The 15,830-nt window shown below is 50.4% G+C and overlaps 1 protein-coding gene across 1 annotated transcript in view; it reads right to left on the bottom strand.

The window, feature by feature from the left end:
* The window catches only part of RNF157 (ring finger protein 157), a 57,911-nt gene that overhangs the window by 9,408 nt on the left and 32,673 nt on the right, over positions 1-15,830 (bottom strand). The window contains exons 3-16 of the mRNA XM_028498874.2: positions 13,571-13,815; positions 13,011-13,128; positions 12,478-12,544; positions 12,130-12,173; positions 11,462-11,509; positions 9,473-9,544; positions 8,818-8,977; positions 8,572-8,684; positions 6,333-6,571; positions 5,498-5,606; positions 3,702-3,813; positions 3,055-3,227; positions 2,697-2,768; positions 1,793-1,841 (exon numbers count right to left, since the gene is read on the bottom strand). Coding sequence (XP_028354675.1) covers positions 1,793-1,841; positions 2,697-2,768; positions 3,055-3,227; positions 3,702-3,813; positions 5,498-5,606; positions 6,333-6,571; positions 8,572-8,684; positions 8,818-8,977; positions 9,473-9,544; positions 11,462-11,509; positions 12,130-12,173; positions 12,478-12,544; positions 13,011-13,128; positions 13,571-13,815 — 1,621 coding nt within the window. The remainder of the gene's footprint in view (positions 1-1,792; positions 1,842-2,696; positions 2,769-3,054; positions 3,228-3,701; positions 3,814-5,497; positions 5,607-6,332; positions 6,572-8,571; positions 8,685-8,817; positions 8,978-9,472; positions 9,545-11,461; positions 11,510-12,129; positions 12,174-12,477; positions 12,545-13,010; positions 13,129-13,570; positions 13,816-15,830) is intronic.

Raw genomic sequence — 15,830 nt, 5'->3', positions numbered from 1 at the left:
GCGGCTGGGCCCGTGAGCCGTGGCCGCTGAGCCTGCGCGTCCGGAGCCTGTGCTCCGCAACGGGAGGGGCCACAACAGTGAGAGGCCCGCGCACCGCAAAAAAAAAAAAAAAAAAAAAGCTTTTTGGTTCCATAATTTTGCACCTCAAATCAAAGAATCGCGTCGTTCGCAAAATTATGATTTTCTTTGAGACTTAATTTGCTATTCTGAGTATGTTTTAAGGGGCTGACCAGAAACCTGTAGTCGTGTAAGATGGGAAGGGGACAGTTTTAGATGTTATTTTTTCAAGCCCCCCACCCCGCTTTTTTTCTTTGGTGAAAGGGAGAGGAAGAAACATACATCTACTGCGTACGGCATGTCAGGCGGAAACCACGTACGGAATGTCAGGCGGAAACCACGTACTGCCCTGTGCCTTTTAGAAGCAAATATTCTACGGCGGGGGTGGGGGGGCGACAATCACAATGGAGAACTCGGAGCCTTGAGCCCTGAAGACATCAACCGAGGGGAGGTAGCGCCCAACCCCGGCTTGGCTGGCGCGCGCGTGCGGCAGAGGCACAGCCTGGGCGACCAACCCTCCTCCGGCACTACCTGGCCAGGCGAGAGTGGTCAAGTGCGCATGCGCACCCCCTACACGCCACACCGCCCCCCAAGCAGCTGCCAGCGCCAAAGCAGAAGCGACTAGCACGACATCTGCATCCACGCTGGGATCCAGGTGTGCTCTGGAGGTTGCCCTTCTGCGGAGGCACCTCAGAGGAGCAGAGGGAAGAGACACCGGTTCCTGGGACGCCTGGTCCTGCACTCCCAGGTGGGATTCCCAGCCCGCTCCCCCCCGCTTCCTTGCTCTGTATCTAGGTCGTCCCTTCGCTTCTCGGCTTACTAGAAACAAAATTCTTCCGACTGAAGATATAATTGACCTTATTTACAAAACAGAAATAGAGTCACAGTTGTAGAAAAGAAACTTATGGTTATGGGGGGGGAAGGGAGGAGAGGGATAAATTGGGAGATTGGGATGGACATATACACACTACTATATATAAAAGAGATGACTAATAAGGACCTACTGTAGAGCACAGGGGACTCTACTCAATACCCTGTAATGGCCTATACGGGAAAAGAATCTAAAAAAAGAGTGCATATATGTATATGTATAATTGATTCGCTTTGCTGTACAGCAGAAACCAACACAACATTGTAAACCAACTATTCCAATTTAAAAAAATATACACTTGAGGCCTGAATGATGGTAAAGAGAATCGTTGCAATAGCCCACAAACGCTAGTCTACGCTGAGCTGCTAACGTCTCTTCACCTCGCCTACGCTGTGCCGCCAGGGCTGTGACCCTTCTGCTACTGTAACATCAGCCGTTTTCTTCACTAAAGCAGGAAAACCTACTGCCTAACAGTCGGTTCCCCCAAGGGGAGGAAGCTGTTCTCCTGCTGCTGCTGAAATTTGGGGCTGCTAGAGCAGTTCTGTGAGACTCAGCTGAGAAGCTGACGCAGGAAGGAAGGTGATGGGAGTTGCCCAAGAAGCTTCTTCAGGATCTACTCAACGTAAATGGAGAGCTACATGTATCTTCTGCAGCCTTGGCTCAGAGGCCCAGAAAGAGCCGGGAAGGCTGCTGAGGTCCTCAGATACCCTGCTTGCTTTGATATTCCATCAAGAAGACAACCTTTCCCCAAAGCCACACCCTTGAGCAGTGCCACCAAGTCACACCAGTGCCCCTTTCTGTACCCTTTAGAGAATACCCGGGAAAGAAATATAATAAAAGGGAGCAAAAGACCAGGTCTTTTACCATCTTCTTGTGTGGGTGATCCATCCTCTTCTTCTAGAACATCATTTCCCTAGGACAGAAGGAAGGCACTATCAGTCCATAAAGCAGTGAAATGAGTCTATTGATTGTCAGAAGACAGAACTAATCACCCTCATGGTATCTATACATTTCCTGTCCGTGTGAGATGGCTGGGAGGCCCAGCAGAGGCAGATTTTGCTTGGCGAGGCAGGACCGGCCTGTAGGGGCCAGGTCTGAGGCACGTTACAGAGGGACCCGAGGACTGTCAGAATAGCCTTGGTAATAGTTGAGCTCACACTGTTTCTCTCAGGTGGAAATAAAAGTTGTCAAATGAAAAAGCAAACCGTGAGATCATAAAACTTTCAGAAATCCTTTAGGATCCCCAACCCTATCCAGATACTCCTTTGAGAACATCTGGCTCAAGAGGAAGTTGTAGAGTCCCCACTGTGAGCTGGGCATTCCATAAACTTCGGCCACACCTCCGTCAGAGCGCTTCTCACGCTGAGTTATAACTCTGATTCCTCCATCAGACGGAGCTCCGGGATGGGTGGACTGGGGGGGGGTGGGCAGGCAAAAGCCCTGTCACTCGGTCTTTGTGTCCCCCAGTGCCAGGAAGATGTGAGATGCCTGTCCCAGCTAAATACTAAGTGAATTGGAGGACAAACACCCTCTCAAGGGTCTGGCCTGGAAGACTTCCCTCTAGAAATCACCCCACGCCTATTACGCTGAGACCAGCGCCCCCTGCTAATCGGACAGTCCCTCTACTCCGCACCCTGCCTCTACCAGATCCAAGTGCACCACCTTGGAAGGCTTCTTCCAGAACAGCCCCCATCCTATTTGCATCCTCTGCCAGCACCGGCAGTCCCTCTGACCTGGGAGGGGGCACCACCGTCCACCTTGCTCTTACCTCTGCATCCTGCTCTTCGGCGGCGGCGGCGAGGCCCGCAAAGTTGCAGTCTGGAGACGCCGCTGGTGTCACCTGCAAGGGAGCAACAAAAGTCAAGGTGCAGGTGCCACCAGCTCTCCTACCCAGCTCTCCTGGCAGCAAACCCAAAGCAAGTCCTCAGGACAGAAGTGGTGCCACACGGAAGGTCACATCTGAGGGAGTCTTTGATTCAACGACACGGTACCCTGTTTTCCGGGGCTCCCCTCCCGAGCACTGGGGGGCTTTGCCGATCTCCCTGGCAGGCCCTGGACTGAGCACCTTGGGACTCGAGTACAGAGCAGAGCAGAGCGGCGAGGGCGATCCCACGCTCCTCTCTTACCTCTCCTTCTTCTGAGGGGGTCCTGCTGGCGGCCCGGGGGCAGGGGAGAGCCTCCCCCTCCTCTTCCGTGCCAGGGGCGATGTAGGAGCCGGACATGGAGGAGACGGTGTCGGTGCTGATCTGGGAGGACACCATGGACATGACCGACTGGGCCAGACTGCTGCTGGCAGGGTCTTTGGAGACAGGAGTTGGAGGAAGGACACGGAGGTCAGGCCCAGCTGCTGTGAGCGGACTGGAAGCAGAGCTCTCTCCCTGCGCCGGGCAGCGAGGACACCAGCGGCCTGGCCTTGCCCTCACCAAATAGGGTTTAGATGGAAGGTTCTCCGAGGTTTGGCTCCTTTCCATTTTAGAGCTCCAAACTCAACCTCAGGGATGAGGGATTTGCTTTTCCCTGTCATAACGTTAAAGAAAACCTTACGACAGCAGGACTGGGAGTGAGATACCTGCTTCTCCCCCAGCTCAGCCGCTAGACCGCCCTCTCATTGCAAGAGAGCAAGTGTCACTTCCTCTCAAGCCGGGGCCTATTTTGTCTGCCGCTTAGGTATTAATTTGCTGCTCCCCAGTCCATCTGGGAGGAAATATTAGAAGCACTATGGACTCGGCTGACGGGGAAGGACCTGCAGTGGCTCCAGCCCACCGTCATGTACCTTCTGGGGAGGAAATTGTGGAGGAGAGAGGGGTCCCCGTGCAGGACGACTGGTCAATAGCTCCTGACGATGACAAGGTCAGGTTCTCACTTTCTGGGGTGATGCCACGTTCCTGGGGGGGAAAAGAAGTAAGCGCCAGTCAAACATGTTAGAGGGGAGGGGTCAGGGCAGGGGGCCTGGAGGGCCGGTTTCCCCTCGTCATCACTTCTATGCAGCCCTGACCCGGAGTGGCTGTCTCCCGGGGGGAGGTGCCAGCACATCCTGCCCGAGGCCCAGCAGCGGCTGGAGCCACACAAAGACCGCAGCTCAGGTGACACAGGTCACCCAGCAGCTGTGACACGGGAACACCCCAGGTTTCCCCAGGATTACAAACAGCTCTCCTTCTGAAGGGAGAGAACACAAAACCAGTGGAGGCCCCGGTACCTGCTGGGCTTCTCCTCTGGGATGGAGGGTTAGTTCCAGCTCGACGGATCTAATACGAACACCGCATGCCCCCCAGCCCGCGCCCGGCACCCCCGTCAGTCACCTGGGCTCACGACCTCAGTGCACCCCAGGGCAGATGCAAAGGCCTACTGATTCTCTCTCTACAGCCTGTGTTCTCTCTTCCAGGTCTTCTTTTCTTAAAACCTTAGTTCAGGCAACCCTCCTGCCCGGCTTGGTCTGTCTCCTGCCCAATCCAGTCTGCACACCTCCGCCGGGTGGGCCCTCGTGAAGCCACGTTCCCACTGTACGACTGGCCTGCTCAGGGCCCCCACTTCTGCTCCGTGCTTCACGTGTACTGTCCCTGCCACCGGGAAATGTTTCTCTCACCTGTCTCCTCGTGTCTAAGAAATTTTGATACTCAGCTCCAGCGCTGCTCCGCCACCACACTTCTGGTTCCCTCCACTGAACGTGATGTTCCACAGCACATCAGTGCCTCTGTTTCGGGAGCGCTTCCTTCCTCTGGTTAAAATTCATTCACTCGTCCGACAAACACTTACTAACACCTATGTGCCAGATGTGCTGCTGTTATTCACGTACATGTCCTGCCTCCTACTGGACCATGAGCTCCTCAGGACAGGAACCGCTCTTCACCTTCCTGTGCTCCGCTGCACCTGGCCCACCGCCTTACCAGGGGTGGGCTCCACAGCCCGCTGACCTCTGTCACATAAAGCCTGTGAGGGCGCACAGGGTAGAGGATCCCATCTTCCACTCAGCCGCCCGGCTTTTCCACCGGCTGCGCCTGCGTCCAGAACCCGCCCTCCTCAGACATCTGCCCAGTTCGTCTCACCTCCTCTGTCCATGGACCACTTTTCTTTTTGCCTGCAACTGCGTGGCATGTGGGATCTTAGTTCCCCAGCCGGGGATCGAACCCACACCCCCTGCAGTGGAAGCACGGAGTCCTAGCCACTGGACCGCCGGGGGAGTCCCCTTGTCCACGGACCACTTTTTAAAGCGAGCAGCCCCACCCTTACGTGACACACGGATCCCCGGTAACACCTGACACACACGTTTTGTACTGGCTGTCTTTTGTGTCCGCCCCACCCCAACCACGAAGCCTATGAGCGCCAGGAGGGCAGGACTGTTGTGTCTCCCCACGGCTGGTGTCCTCGGCGTAAAGGATCATGCCTGGTCAGTAACGCAGGCCCCGTACACCGATGAAAGACTGAGTCTGGTGACACCTTTGCTGCCGTCTCAGAGAGTGTTCAAAAGGCGTCTGGTGAATGAATGAGAGCAGACGGGCCGGAAGAGGCCAGCAGGCAGGAAGGAGAGCACCTGGAGTCCAAAGCCAAACAAGGAAGGACGACGCCCATTACCTCTCTGAGATGCTGGGCTGACGGTCTCTGAGACAGGTGCGTCTCAGATTCGCTGCAGGAACGCTCATCTTCCTCTTCGTGCAGCACAGAAGAATTCTGGGAGATGGACCTGCATAAGCCCGGAGGGAGAAGCAGCTGCAGCCAATGCCCCTTAAAGAACAGAACTCGCCTGCACTCCCATTAACCAGACGTCACAGGGAGAAGAGGGCCCTGAGGGGAACCGAAGGGAACCTAAATCTTAGGAAGGAGCGGGGACGAGAGAAAGGGCACCAGAGGCTTTGAGACCTCTTCTAGGCGTCGGAAAATCGGAGTTTTACCTTTCGCTCTTTCGAACAATTGTGTCTGAACTGGGGGAAAACCACTGACATTTTTAGGGTTTCAATATTTTCATCTGTAAAATACCCTCCTTTCCTCTGCCGCGGAAACTTATTATGACTTGCTCCTAGTTGGATGTAAACGCCTAAGAAATACAGATCGCAAGGTTCCTTCGGTCCTCAGACTAAGTGATGCTCCCAGGGGCCTGAATGACCCTAACGATGTCATCGTCCCTATACTCTGTACTCTCCTCCCACAACACAACACATGAGAGGTTCGTCCGTCTGGATCCTCCTAAGTACCCATGTACCATCTTATTTTCCTCTCCCAAGGGATGGGATAACTCCCCCTCAGGTGCTAGCCCAGGTCTTCAGTGCAATGAGCAGCTCTGGGAACAGCCCAGAGAGTCTACACTGCCCTGGGACTTGGGACTCGAGCCGGCACTGAGGAGGGGAAAGATGGATTGAAAGCATCTCATCAAGGACCCCAGGGCCAACGCTACCGCATGCTGGCTACTCACTTGGAGAGACTGCTTCTGAGCTTGAGTTCTGGGCTGCTGCAGTTGGACAGGCGGTCGAGGGGGGAGAGCGTCCGGACAGGAGGCAGGTGGCCGTCACTGCCGTAGGAAGGCAGCATTCCCGAGAGGTGTCTGTCTCCAAGCACGTGGAGTGGAGGGACTGCCGGGGATGGGGTGAGGGGCCCATTGAGGGCCTCCAGGAGAGACACCACTTCATAACCCGGTGGAATGTTCTCTGAGGACTAGGGGAATCAGAGACAGGTTGGGAAATTAATTAAATACTCTTCGTTTTATGGTATGAGCGTGTTTCTTCCTCTGCGTTGGAAAAATGCTTTCTTTTACATCTAGTCTGGGGCTCTGGCAAAGGAAAGCTTCTGTATTAGAAGCAGAAGAAAGATAAAATATCAGAGAACCGCGTGTTCCTTGACTCTGCTTACAGATGAACTTCTCCTTAATACTGTTTATTTTTTCCGATTATAGTAGAAATATATGTTCATTACAGGAAATTTGGAAAATACATAAAAGTGGAAAGAAGGAAGAAAGCCATCCAACCATCAAATCACCCAAAGTGATCACTTTTGTTAGCATTCTAGTGTTATTTTCTTCCAGTGTTTTTTCCTCTATACTGTTTACACAGTTGTGATCAATGTGTTAATGATAATTTTATACCCCGCTTACCTCACAGAACATAAGTATTTTCCTTCACATGCATCCCTTTTCATAGATACCATACGTTTCCTTACTCTTCCATTGGTGCTGGCTATTTAGTTGTGTCCATTTCCTACTGTAAACAACACATTGATGAACATCTGTTCATCTATTGTGCATAAATCTCTTTTTTCCGTATCATTTTCTGGCTATTAAATTCTAAGACCTTAGATTACCAAGTACAAATGTTTTTAAGGCTCTTAATATATATAGCTGTTTTGTTTTGTTTATTTTCAGTGATCTTTCTAGTTACACCCTTACAAGCAGTACAGATTACCTGTTTTAATTGCTTCTCGGCCAGCATGGGGTATCTTTAAAAAAGGAAGTTTTTAAATGTGAAAGGTGAAAAATGGTCTCTCATCTTAATTTGCATGTTGTTGATTTTTAACGTGGTTGACCTTTTAAAAAATGACTGTTGACCAGCTATGTTTCCTCTTCTGAGAAATTTTTAAAATATCCTTTGCCCATTTATCTACTATTCCATTCAAGTGAGTTATGGTAAAGATATTAGCCTTTCCTCTGATGCAAATGTTGTGAGTACATTTTTTTTCTTTAGATGATTTGCTGTTTGGTTTTAAATTTGGTCATCTTTTACACATCTAAAGTTTAAAAATTTTTATGCGATAAAATTTACATGTTCGGACTTCCCTGGCGGTCCAGTGGTTAAGACTCCGCACTTCCACTGCAGGGGGTGGAGGGTTTGATTTCCGGTCGGGGAACTAAGATCCCACATGCCGCGCGGTGTGGCCAAAAAGAAAAATCTACAGGTTCTTTTTTGGTAGCATTCCATTGTTTTCAAGCTCAGAGAGCCCTCTCCCATCCATAGTCAACTAAAGAATCATCTATATTTTATTCTAGGTTTTTAATGTTTGGCTTGCTCTGTTTGTAGTGCAGTTAACTAGTTACCCCGCCTGGAATTTGTTATCTGGTAAGGAGTGAACTGCTAAACTGATTGTTCCTCCCTAAAGCACTACCTAATCATTCCAATACCATTTACTGAATAATTGATAATTAATCTCTTCCACTAGCATGTTAACCTAAAGACAAGACCTTCTGGTCTGTAACTACAAAGCGTGGAGGCTTGACACCATCACTTACACCACGAGACAGAGGTGAATTATTTCATCTACCTGGCTCCCTGAAGCCACGAAATAAGACAAAGAAAAACAGTTACCTTCTCGGAGGATTCAGATAAAAATGGTAAATTGTATCTAAATCCCAAACAACCATCCCCTTGTTTCTGCTTGGGGGAGTTCCAGAGCTGGACCCCATCCCCACCCGCATCCGCCCGGACACTGGAGTGAAACGGCAAGCTGACAGCTCTAGGGATGGTAAACGTTAACTGGACGCTGAGTCCCCAAGGCGGAAAGGGGAGGTTTTAATGATCAGAACCTCATTTTCCACTGTACTATTGGCTGGTTTTTAACACAACATGATCTCGGCCAGCTTACTCAGTACTTCAGAATGCCAAGGTTTAATTACTTGCCACAAGGTTACGTGAAGAAGGACAAAAGGTGAAAAAAGCCCAACTTACTGAATGCTCTTCTGAGTCGGATGTCTGGGATGAGAGGATGGGGTTAAAGCTGGTTGGGGACAGAGGGCCCAGTTTCTTCCTCATGGCTCTGATCTGAAGCAGTGCCCGGAAGGCTGTGAAGAAGAAAACAGGCCATCGGGACACGGTGATACAGGAGTCAGGATGGACAGGAGCCCGCACAGAAGCCACGACCCCTCCTCCCCCGAGGGCTGACCTCGGGGACCCAGCAGGGCCTCCGGGGCTTACGCAGTCGGCAGATGGGGCAGTTGTTGGCCTGGTAGCGCAGGGTGTCCGCGCAGGTGTTACACAGGCAGAGGTGGCGACACGGCAGGATCAAGGTGTCCCGCACGTCTGAGAGACACACCACACACTCGGCACTGTTATCACTCACTTCATCCTCAGCCACCTGGCCGGGGGACAGAAATTCAGCCAGTGTCACAAAGACCCTCACGTCGCATACTTTCTTTAGAAGGCAGCCTGCCGGCAGAGCGGAGACAATGCACTTGGTAAACTACATTGAACTTGGTAGTTTGCTGAGTGCATTGGCACACTCAGTTTCGCTTCTTCTGGCAACTGTCTGTCTCAAGCTCCTCCTCGGAGGCTGAGATCTGGTCCTGTCTGCAAGTCGGAGCTGAGGGGGCCCCGGAGGCCGCCCAGGGAAGTGGGGAGCAATGAACTGAGTGAGCAGAGCCCTGCCGAAGAACCGATCCAAACCAGCCTATATTCTCATTTCCAAAGTTATAAAAGTATAATCCTCTGAAACGAGGAAGAAGAAATACCCTTCTAGGACCAAATGGATTCCAGAGTTCGGCACGCTAAGTTCCTAGATCCTGGCCGCATCAGAGAACTTCTCACTCTGCCTCCTGGGAAGAGTACATTCAGAACTGTGGATGGAACTTGCCTTAGACTCTTGCGTGTTGCACTTGTTTTCAATTCCGTAGATCTCCTGAAGGAGGTAGCTGACCCCATCCACCTGAAGAGCAAATGGAAAAGTTCAAGGGCAGGCTGGTTCCGCCGAGAGATGAGTGGGAACCCACCCCCCACCCCACGACCTCCTTCGTGAGCCAAGGACTACTGATGCACGATGAAAAAAATCAAAGGCCTAGAAGAGTAAAGGAGGCTCTTATTTACTTACGTGTTCTCTTTGGGAGGGGAACGAAAATCAAGTGCTTAATCCACCCGCCCTTAACCCCACCAGGGAACGTGCGTAAATACAACAGTAACACTCGTACTGCAGGTCACTATAACGGACAGTCAAGGAAGGCAGAGACTAGGAAAAGGATGGAAGGCCACGTGTCAGAAGCATTGGCTATGTAATAAAAGCGAAGTTTAGACGTTACAAACGGGAAGCGATGGGAATGGGAAAGAAAGAGAAGAAACGGGCAAGGAAAAGAGGGGAAGGGAAAATGCAGACGCAAAGAGAGAGCAGGACCTTGAAGGAGGGGCCGATTGCGCCCCCTCCCTGGCCACGGAGCCACCCCGTCTCCGACACGCGGCCACATACGACCCCTGTTGGCCCTGCTCCTTAAAACCTCAACTTTGGGAACTGCCTGGCGGTCCAGTGGTTAGGACTCGGCGTTCTCACCGCCAGGGGGCCTGGGTTCAATCCCTGGTCGGGGAACTAAGATCCCGCAAGCCCCGAGGCACAGCCAAAAAAAACCCCCCAAAAAACCAAAAAACATTACAACCTCAACTTCAACGCCCAGTTTGACTCCCACTAGCTTGGGCCATGTTGGTGCCAAGCTGGCCCCTCCCTTGTTTCTTTACGCCTGCCCACTCCTCTCCCCTGCCCCCCACCCTGTCCCAGTGATCCCCGCCCCTAAGGCCCAGCCTATCACCGATTTCACATCCCGCTCTCGTCCGCCAAAGGCTGTTGCTGATGCCAATCTAGCGACAGAAGAAGAGATAAACCATCTCCCTTGAGCTACCCTAGCCTTTCCATCCCATCCAGGAGTCCTGTAGAACCAGGCCTTCCCATGAGGCAACTCACTGAGGCCAGACCTTTCCAGGCTGTACCCTGGGCTCAGGATCTGTCATCTCCTCTGTCTCTCTTAAAACTTGCTTTAACACAGCGATTCTATTGGAAAGGACCTTATCAACAAATTTATACTAAAGTATTACTGACTACTATTGACCTCATTAAGGGTGGAGAGCACTTCATACCTGAAAGCATGAATGATGTAGAATTTCAGATATCTGTCACCCATCTGCGGGGGGGGGGGCTTTCTTTGCATCTCAACCCGAGGCCTACCCTGCCCCCCACCCGACTGCTCCACACCCTCCGTGTGATGGCACACCTTCCCTTGGCAATGCCACTGACACCTCTCCCCTCCTTGTCTCCCATGACCCTCCTCATGCCTCTGCAAGAGTGGAAGGAAAGTGCTGGCACACAGCGGGGGTTAGGACTTCCAGCAGACATATGCATAACTTGCCTGATCATTCTGGAAGGGGGCAGATGGCCAGCAAACTTGGAATGTGAGAAAAGGAATGTGGAGATAAATTAAGCCAAGAGCTCCAATTGGCCTTGAACTGGACCCCAATACTTTTATCCTTTAGCCGGAAATGTTTCTCACCCTGGCATTTTAAATAAAAACATTTTCCCTAAACCTAAAGTCAGGAGATAAATCTTGTCCTTTCATTTTCTAAAGTCCTCTGCTCAGATAATGGCTGCCTCACCACCACCAATTCTGGAACAACAGAGATACCAAAAATCAGTATTCCTTTCAGGCCACCCAAGTAGTTTCCAACATAGAAGAGCATTCCCTGTTTGCTTTTCTTCTTTGATTTAAAAATAGGGGGGTGGTGGTGGAAGGGAAAGAAGAGTGCTTTAGCAAAAGAGTGGAGAGAGAGAAGGGGGTACACCAACAGTCCCTGGCCCTCGAATACTTACTACTTGTTTCTGTTTGAGGGGCTTGACACAGAAAGTCCCATCTGTGTGCTGGAGCGAAAATACACAGTTATGAAGGAGGGCAACGAGGATCAGCTGTTCTTTTGTTACTTCTCTCAATCACACACCTCCTGGAGGCCCCTCCCAGCCCCCCACACCCTGCCAGTGTGGAATGACAGACTCCTGATACAGGAAGGGTCTTCAAGCACATAGTCTAGCCCTTCTACTTTAAGAAGAGGAAATGATGGACTTCCCTGGTGGTCCAGTGGTTAAGAATCAGTCAGGGAACTAAGATCCCACGTGCCGTGGGGCAACTAAGCCCAAGGGCCGCAACTACTGAGCCCATGCACTACAACTAGAGAGAAGCCCTGGCACCACAACGAAGATCCTGAGTGCCATAAATAAGACCCGACGCAGCCAATAAATAAATAAATAAATAAATAAATATTTTAAAAAAAGAAGAAGAGGAAACAAGGCGTAAGGAGTTGAAGGTCATGCAGCAAGTTGGTGGCGTAGCCCCCGTGTGGTGCTTCCCCCAGCTCCCCGCGCAGCCTCCGAGCCGGACCCACTCTGCTGAGCCCAGGCAGCCAGCGAACAGGGCTCCACGTGTCCTCACAGGAAAGACAGAGCAACATGTACCAAAGTGAGGCCCTATAACATTACCCACTGACCTTTTCAAAAGTGCCCAGCAGGACGTGGCAATGGCCAAAATACTCTGAAACAAATAAAGGCACATGGATGAAGAAGAAGAAAGCCAACAACACACCTCGATTCCACTCACCTTCCCCGGATCGCACAGTCTGGCAAAACGAACCCTCTGGCTGTCACGGGAAGGGGCAGGTTATGTCACCCAACAGGACTCTCGTTGCCCGAGGAGCGTGGGAGCAAGAGTGCGTGGGGATGTGGGAACTGCCTGATACCCACGGGGGAGGCGTGTTGTTCTGAGGCCGCAGCCGCTGCCAGGCCTGCACGCTACATACGGGCACGTGTGCAGCCAAGAAGACAGGAAGCACCCGTACCATCTCCTTCATCCACCACAGCATGGACCACTAACGGGTAAACCTCTCTGTCCAGGTCAAAGCCAAGCTGAAAGAAAAGACAAAAAAAAAAAAAAAAAAGGGGGACTTCACACATTTAAAGGGCACAGTAATCCGTCAGAAAGGGAGGCCTCGTCAGGAAGCCTGAACCTCATCTCTGCTCCTCATCCATCAACCTAGTAACTACCTAAGTCCGTAGAATTGAAGGCCACCAGTCTCTCTGCAAAAAATCTCATAGATGTAAAGGCTTCTAACCTGCAGGTCTTTCCTTTGGGCACGGCTTTCTCAAAATATCCTGGGTTAATGGGCTACTTTGGGATAGAAAAATTAGATGTGTCCTTCCCAGGCCACGAAGACGTCACAAGGCTGGAGGGGAGCGTGGCCTTCGAGTACCGGGCCTATCCTTCGCTGCTGGCCAGGGTCCTGCGTAGCTCCCGTGCCCCGTGGGTCTGCGGGCAGAACCTGCCCTGCACTTTCTCCCAGCGGCCGGTCCCCTCCGCCAGCCGGCAGCTCACCTCCTCTTCAGCCCACTCGGAGGGGTCCACGGTGTGGGAGGGCAGGCAGAACTGCTGGCACACCCCACGCTTGTAGTGCACCGTCTCTGACTGCAGGCTGTTGTCTTTGGGGATGTAGCTGTTGATCAAAGTGGGAAGCAAAGCAAAAGTTACTACCTGACAGTCTCCTCGGTTTCATGCCTGTTCTTAGTTAGCAACAGGTTCTCGGTACAGAGTGGAAGAGAAGAAAAGAGCTTTATAATCTCTTTCCTTTGCCCTTGCTTGGTAATGCTATTAAAGTCATCTATTCAACCCACCTATCCACAGAAAGGTAGCTTAATAGATTTTTAACAGCATCATGATGACCTGAAGGACTATGCTGCTATCTGTCACTGTGCCAAGATCACACAGTCTGAAGGGGAAAGGTGAAAAAGTAAGGCTGTGGAGAAGAAAATCCAAATTCAGGAACCAGCTCTCACCTGGGTGTAGAAAAAGAATGCTTTCCTTCTCAGGTGAGCACGTCAGGCACAGACCCTAACCTGTCCAGGAAGGACGTGGCTCCCCAGGTCCTTTGTTCTTACCTGGCAACCCCATTCTGGAACTCTTCGGTGGCCTGATAATAGATGGTGATGGCCACCCGAGCATCCGTGTCAAAGGTGAACTCCACGTTGTACTGGACCTTCGCCCTGCCGGCCTCTTCCCCCGGGGTCTTCACTTCCTCGGCACATCTAGAAAACCACAAAGACTCAGCATTTGGGGGTAGCAAATTAATATTTTTAAAGTAATCTTTTTTCTTTTCTTTTTTTTTTTCTTTTTTTGGTGGGATCTTAGTTCCCTGACCAGGGAGGGAACCACGCCCCCCGCAGTGGAAGTGCAGAGTCCTAACCACTGGACTGCCACGGAATTCCCTTCTTTTCTTTCTTTCTTTTTTTTTTTTTTTTTAATATTTACTTATTTGGTTGCACCAGGTCTTCGTTGCGGCTCGAGGGATCCTTAGTCGTGGCATGCACGTGGGATCTAGTTCCCTGACCAGGGATTGAACCCAGGCCCCCTGCATTGGGAGCATGGAGTCTTATCCACTGCGCCATCAGGGAAGTCCCTTGTTTTCTTTTTTTAATTGACCATATTGTGGGCTTCCCTCTGTGATCATACACTTTCCATCCTCATTTTGAATGATGGCAGAATACTCTGTTACCACTGTCAGGGGGCATTTAGGCGATTTCTGATATTTCACGGTGCCACAGTTAACATCCTTGGTGCATTTGCCAGGCTTTAAAAAAAAAGTTTTTAATTTTAATCAAAGTTACTAATCACATAGTTTAAATAGTTTCCACAAGGCTTGTGACAAAAAACCAGCAGGTCTCTTTCTGTCCCTTTTCCTCTTCTTTAGAGAAAACCGCCTTTACCTCTGTAGCTGACCATTTTGGCATTTATCTGCATGTTAACTTTTCAGTTTTGGCATTATCTATTGACTTCCTTCTATGGAAATGAGACTTTCTCCTTCCTCACTCTGCTCCATATAGGGACACCCCTTCCACCACGTGATACACCATGATTTTGTTAGCTCAGTACATCTTCGTCTATACGACTGTGAGTCCATCAACATTATTCACAGCTCAGCCACAGAGTAATCTCTAATTATTTTTCCTTTCCTGCATAAGTTTTTCTTAGAGCTTGTGCTCATTTTGCTTTTTTTTCAGTTGCTTAGTCTTTTATGCACTAGTCACTAATTCAAATTCAAACTCTTTGGCTGTCTACGTCTCGACGTTCAGACGTACCAGGTATTCTATGCACCTTGTCTTTTTGACCAGGATGCTTATGGAGCCTTCTGACCTGCTCCATCTGGACCCTGAACCCTCCGTACCTGCACATGGCTGCCACCCTGGAATCTCCCTGTCCCATCTCCCTGTGTGTCCCTTTTGCCTCTCTCCCGGAGAATCACATGCTTCCTGCACCTCCTGGCTTCCTCTTTCTTGGGTTACGCTTTCATTTTGCTGAAGCACAACTTCCAGTAGCTTCCTGAAAAGGGGTGTGTTGGAGGGATAAACTTTTCGAGAGATTTTATTATACAATCACACTTCATTGAAAGTCTGGCTGAGGGAATTCCCTGGTGGTCCAGTGGTTAGGACTCCATGCTTTCACTGCTGAGGATGCGGGTTCAATCCCTGGTTGGGGAACTAAGATCCTGCAAGCCACGAGGCCAAAAAAAAAAAAAAAAAAAAAGTCTGGCTGCATCGGCAGGCGGACGCGCAACCACTGCGCCACCAGGGAAGCCCATATAGATACTTTTAAAAAGTCATTTCAGAGCATTGCTGCATTATCTTTTAGCTCCCAGGGTCGCTTTCATCATCGATTGGGCTGGGCACTCGGTGGACCTTTGTAGAAACTCTTAAATTATGTACGTCATCGGTGATTCCTTCCTTCTATATTCTCCATTCTCTCTTTCTAGAACCATTAGTTGGCTGTTGGACCTTCTAAACGGACCTTATATTCTTCGTATCTTTCCTGTTTTCCATATCTTTGCCTTTATGCTCCACTTCCTAGAACATTTCAACTTTTCTTCCAATATTCTATTGAGTTTTTCATTTCTATGTTTTTAAGCTCTGAGAGCCTTGTTTGTTTGCTAAACGCTTTGTGTCACTGTGTCCGTGAAATAAGAAGGCAGTATCTTCTCTATGTCCATGAGGCTACAAATCAAGGTTTCCTCTTCCTGCATAGTTTTTATTTCCACTTTTTTCCCCTATTGGCTTGTTTTACAATTGTCTTTCATACGATAGGCGTTCCTTATACATCTGAGAATCTTTGGTTGTCTGCTCATACTAAGACATTTAAACCCCCTAA

This window comes from Physeter macrocephalus, chromosome 14 (genome assembly GCF_002837175.3).
Source record: "Physeter macrocephalus isolate SW-GA chromosome 14, ASM283717v5, whole genome shotgun sequence".
Classification (NCBI taxonomy): domain Eukaryota; kingdom Metazoa; phylum Chordata; class Mammalia; order Artiodactyla; family Physeteridae; genus Physeter; species Physeter macrocephalus.
The sequence above is the reverse complement of the archived record's forward strand: the minus strand, read 5'-3'. Positions and strand labels throughout refer to the sequence as shown.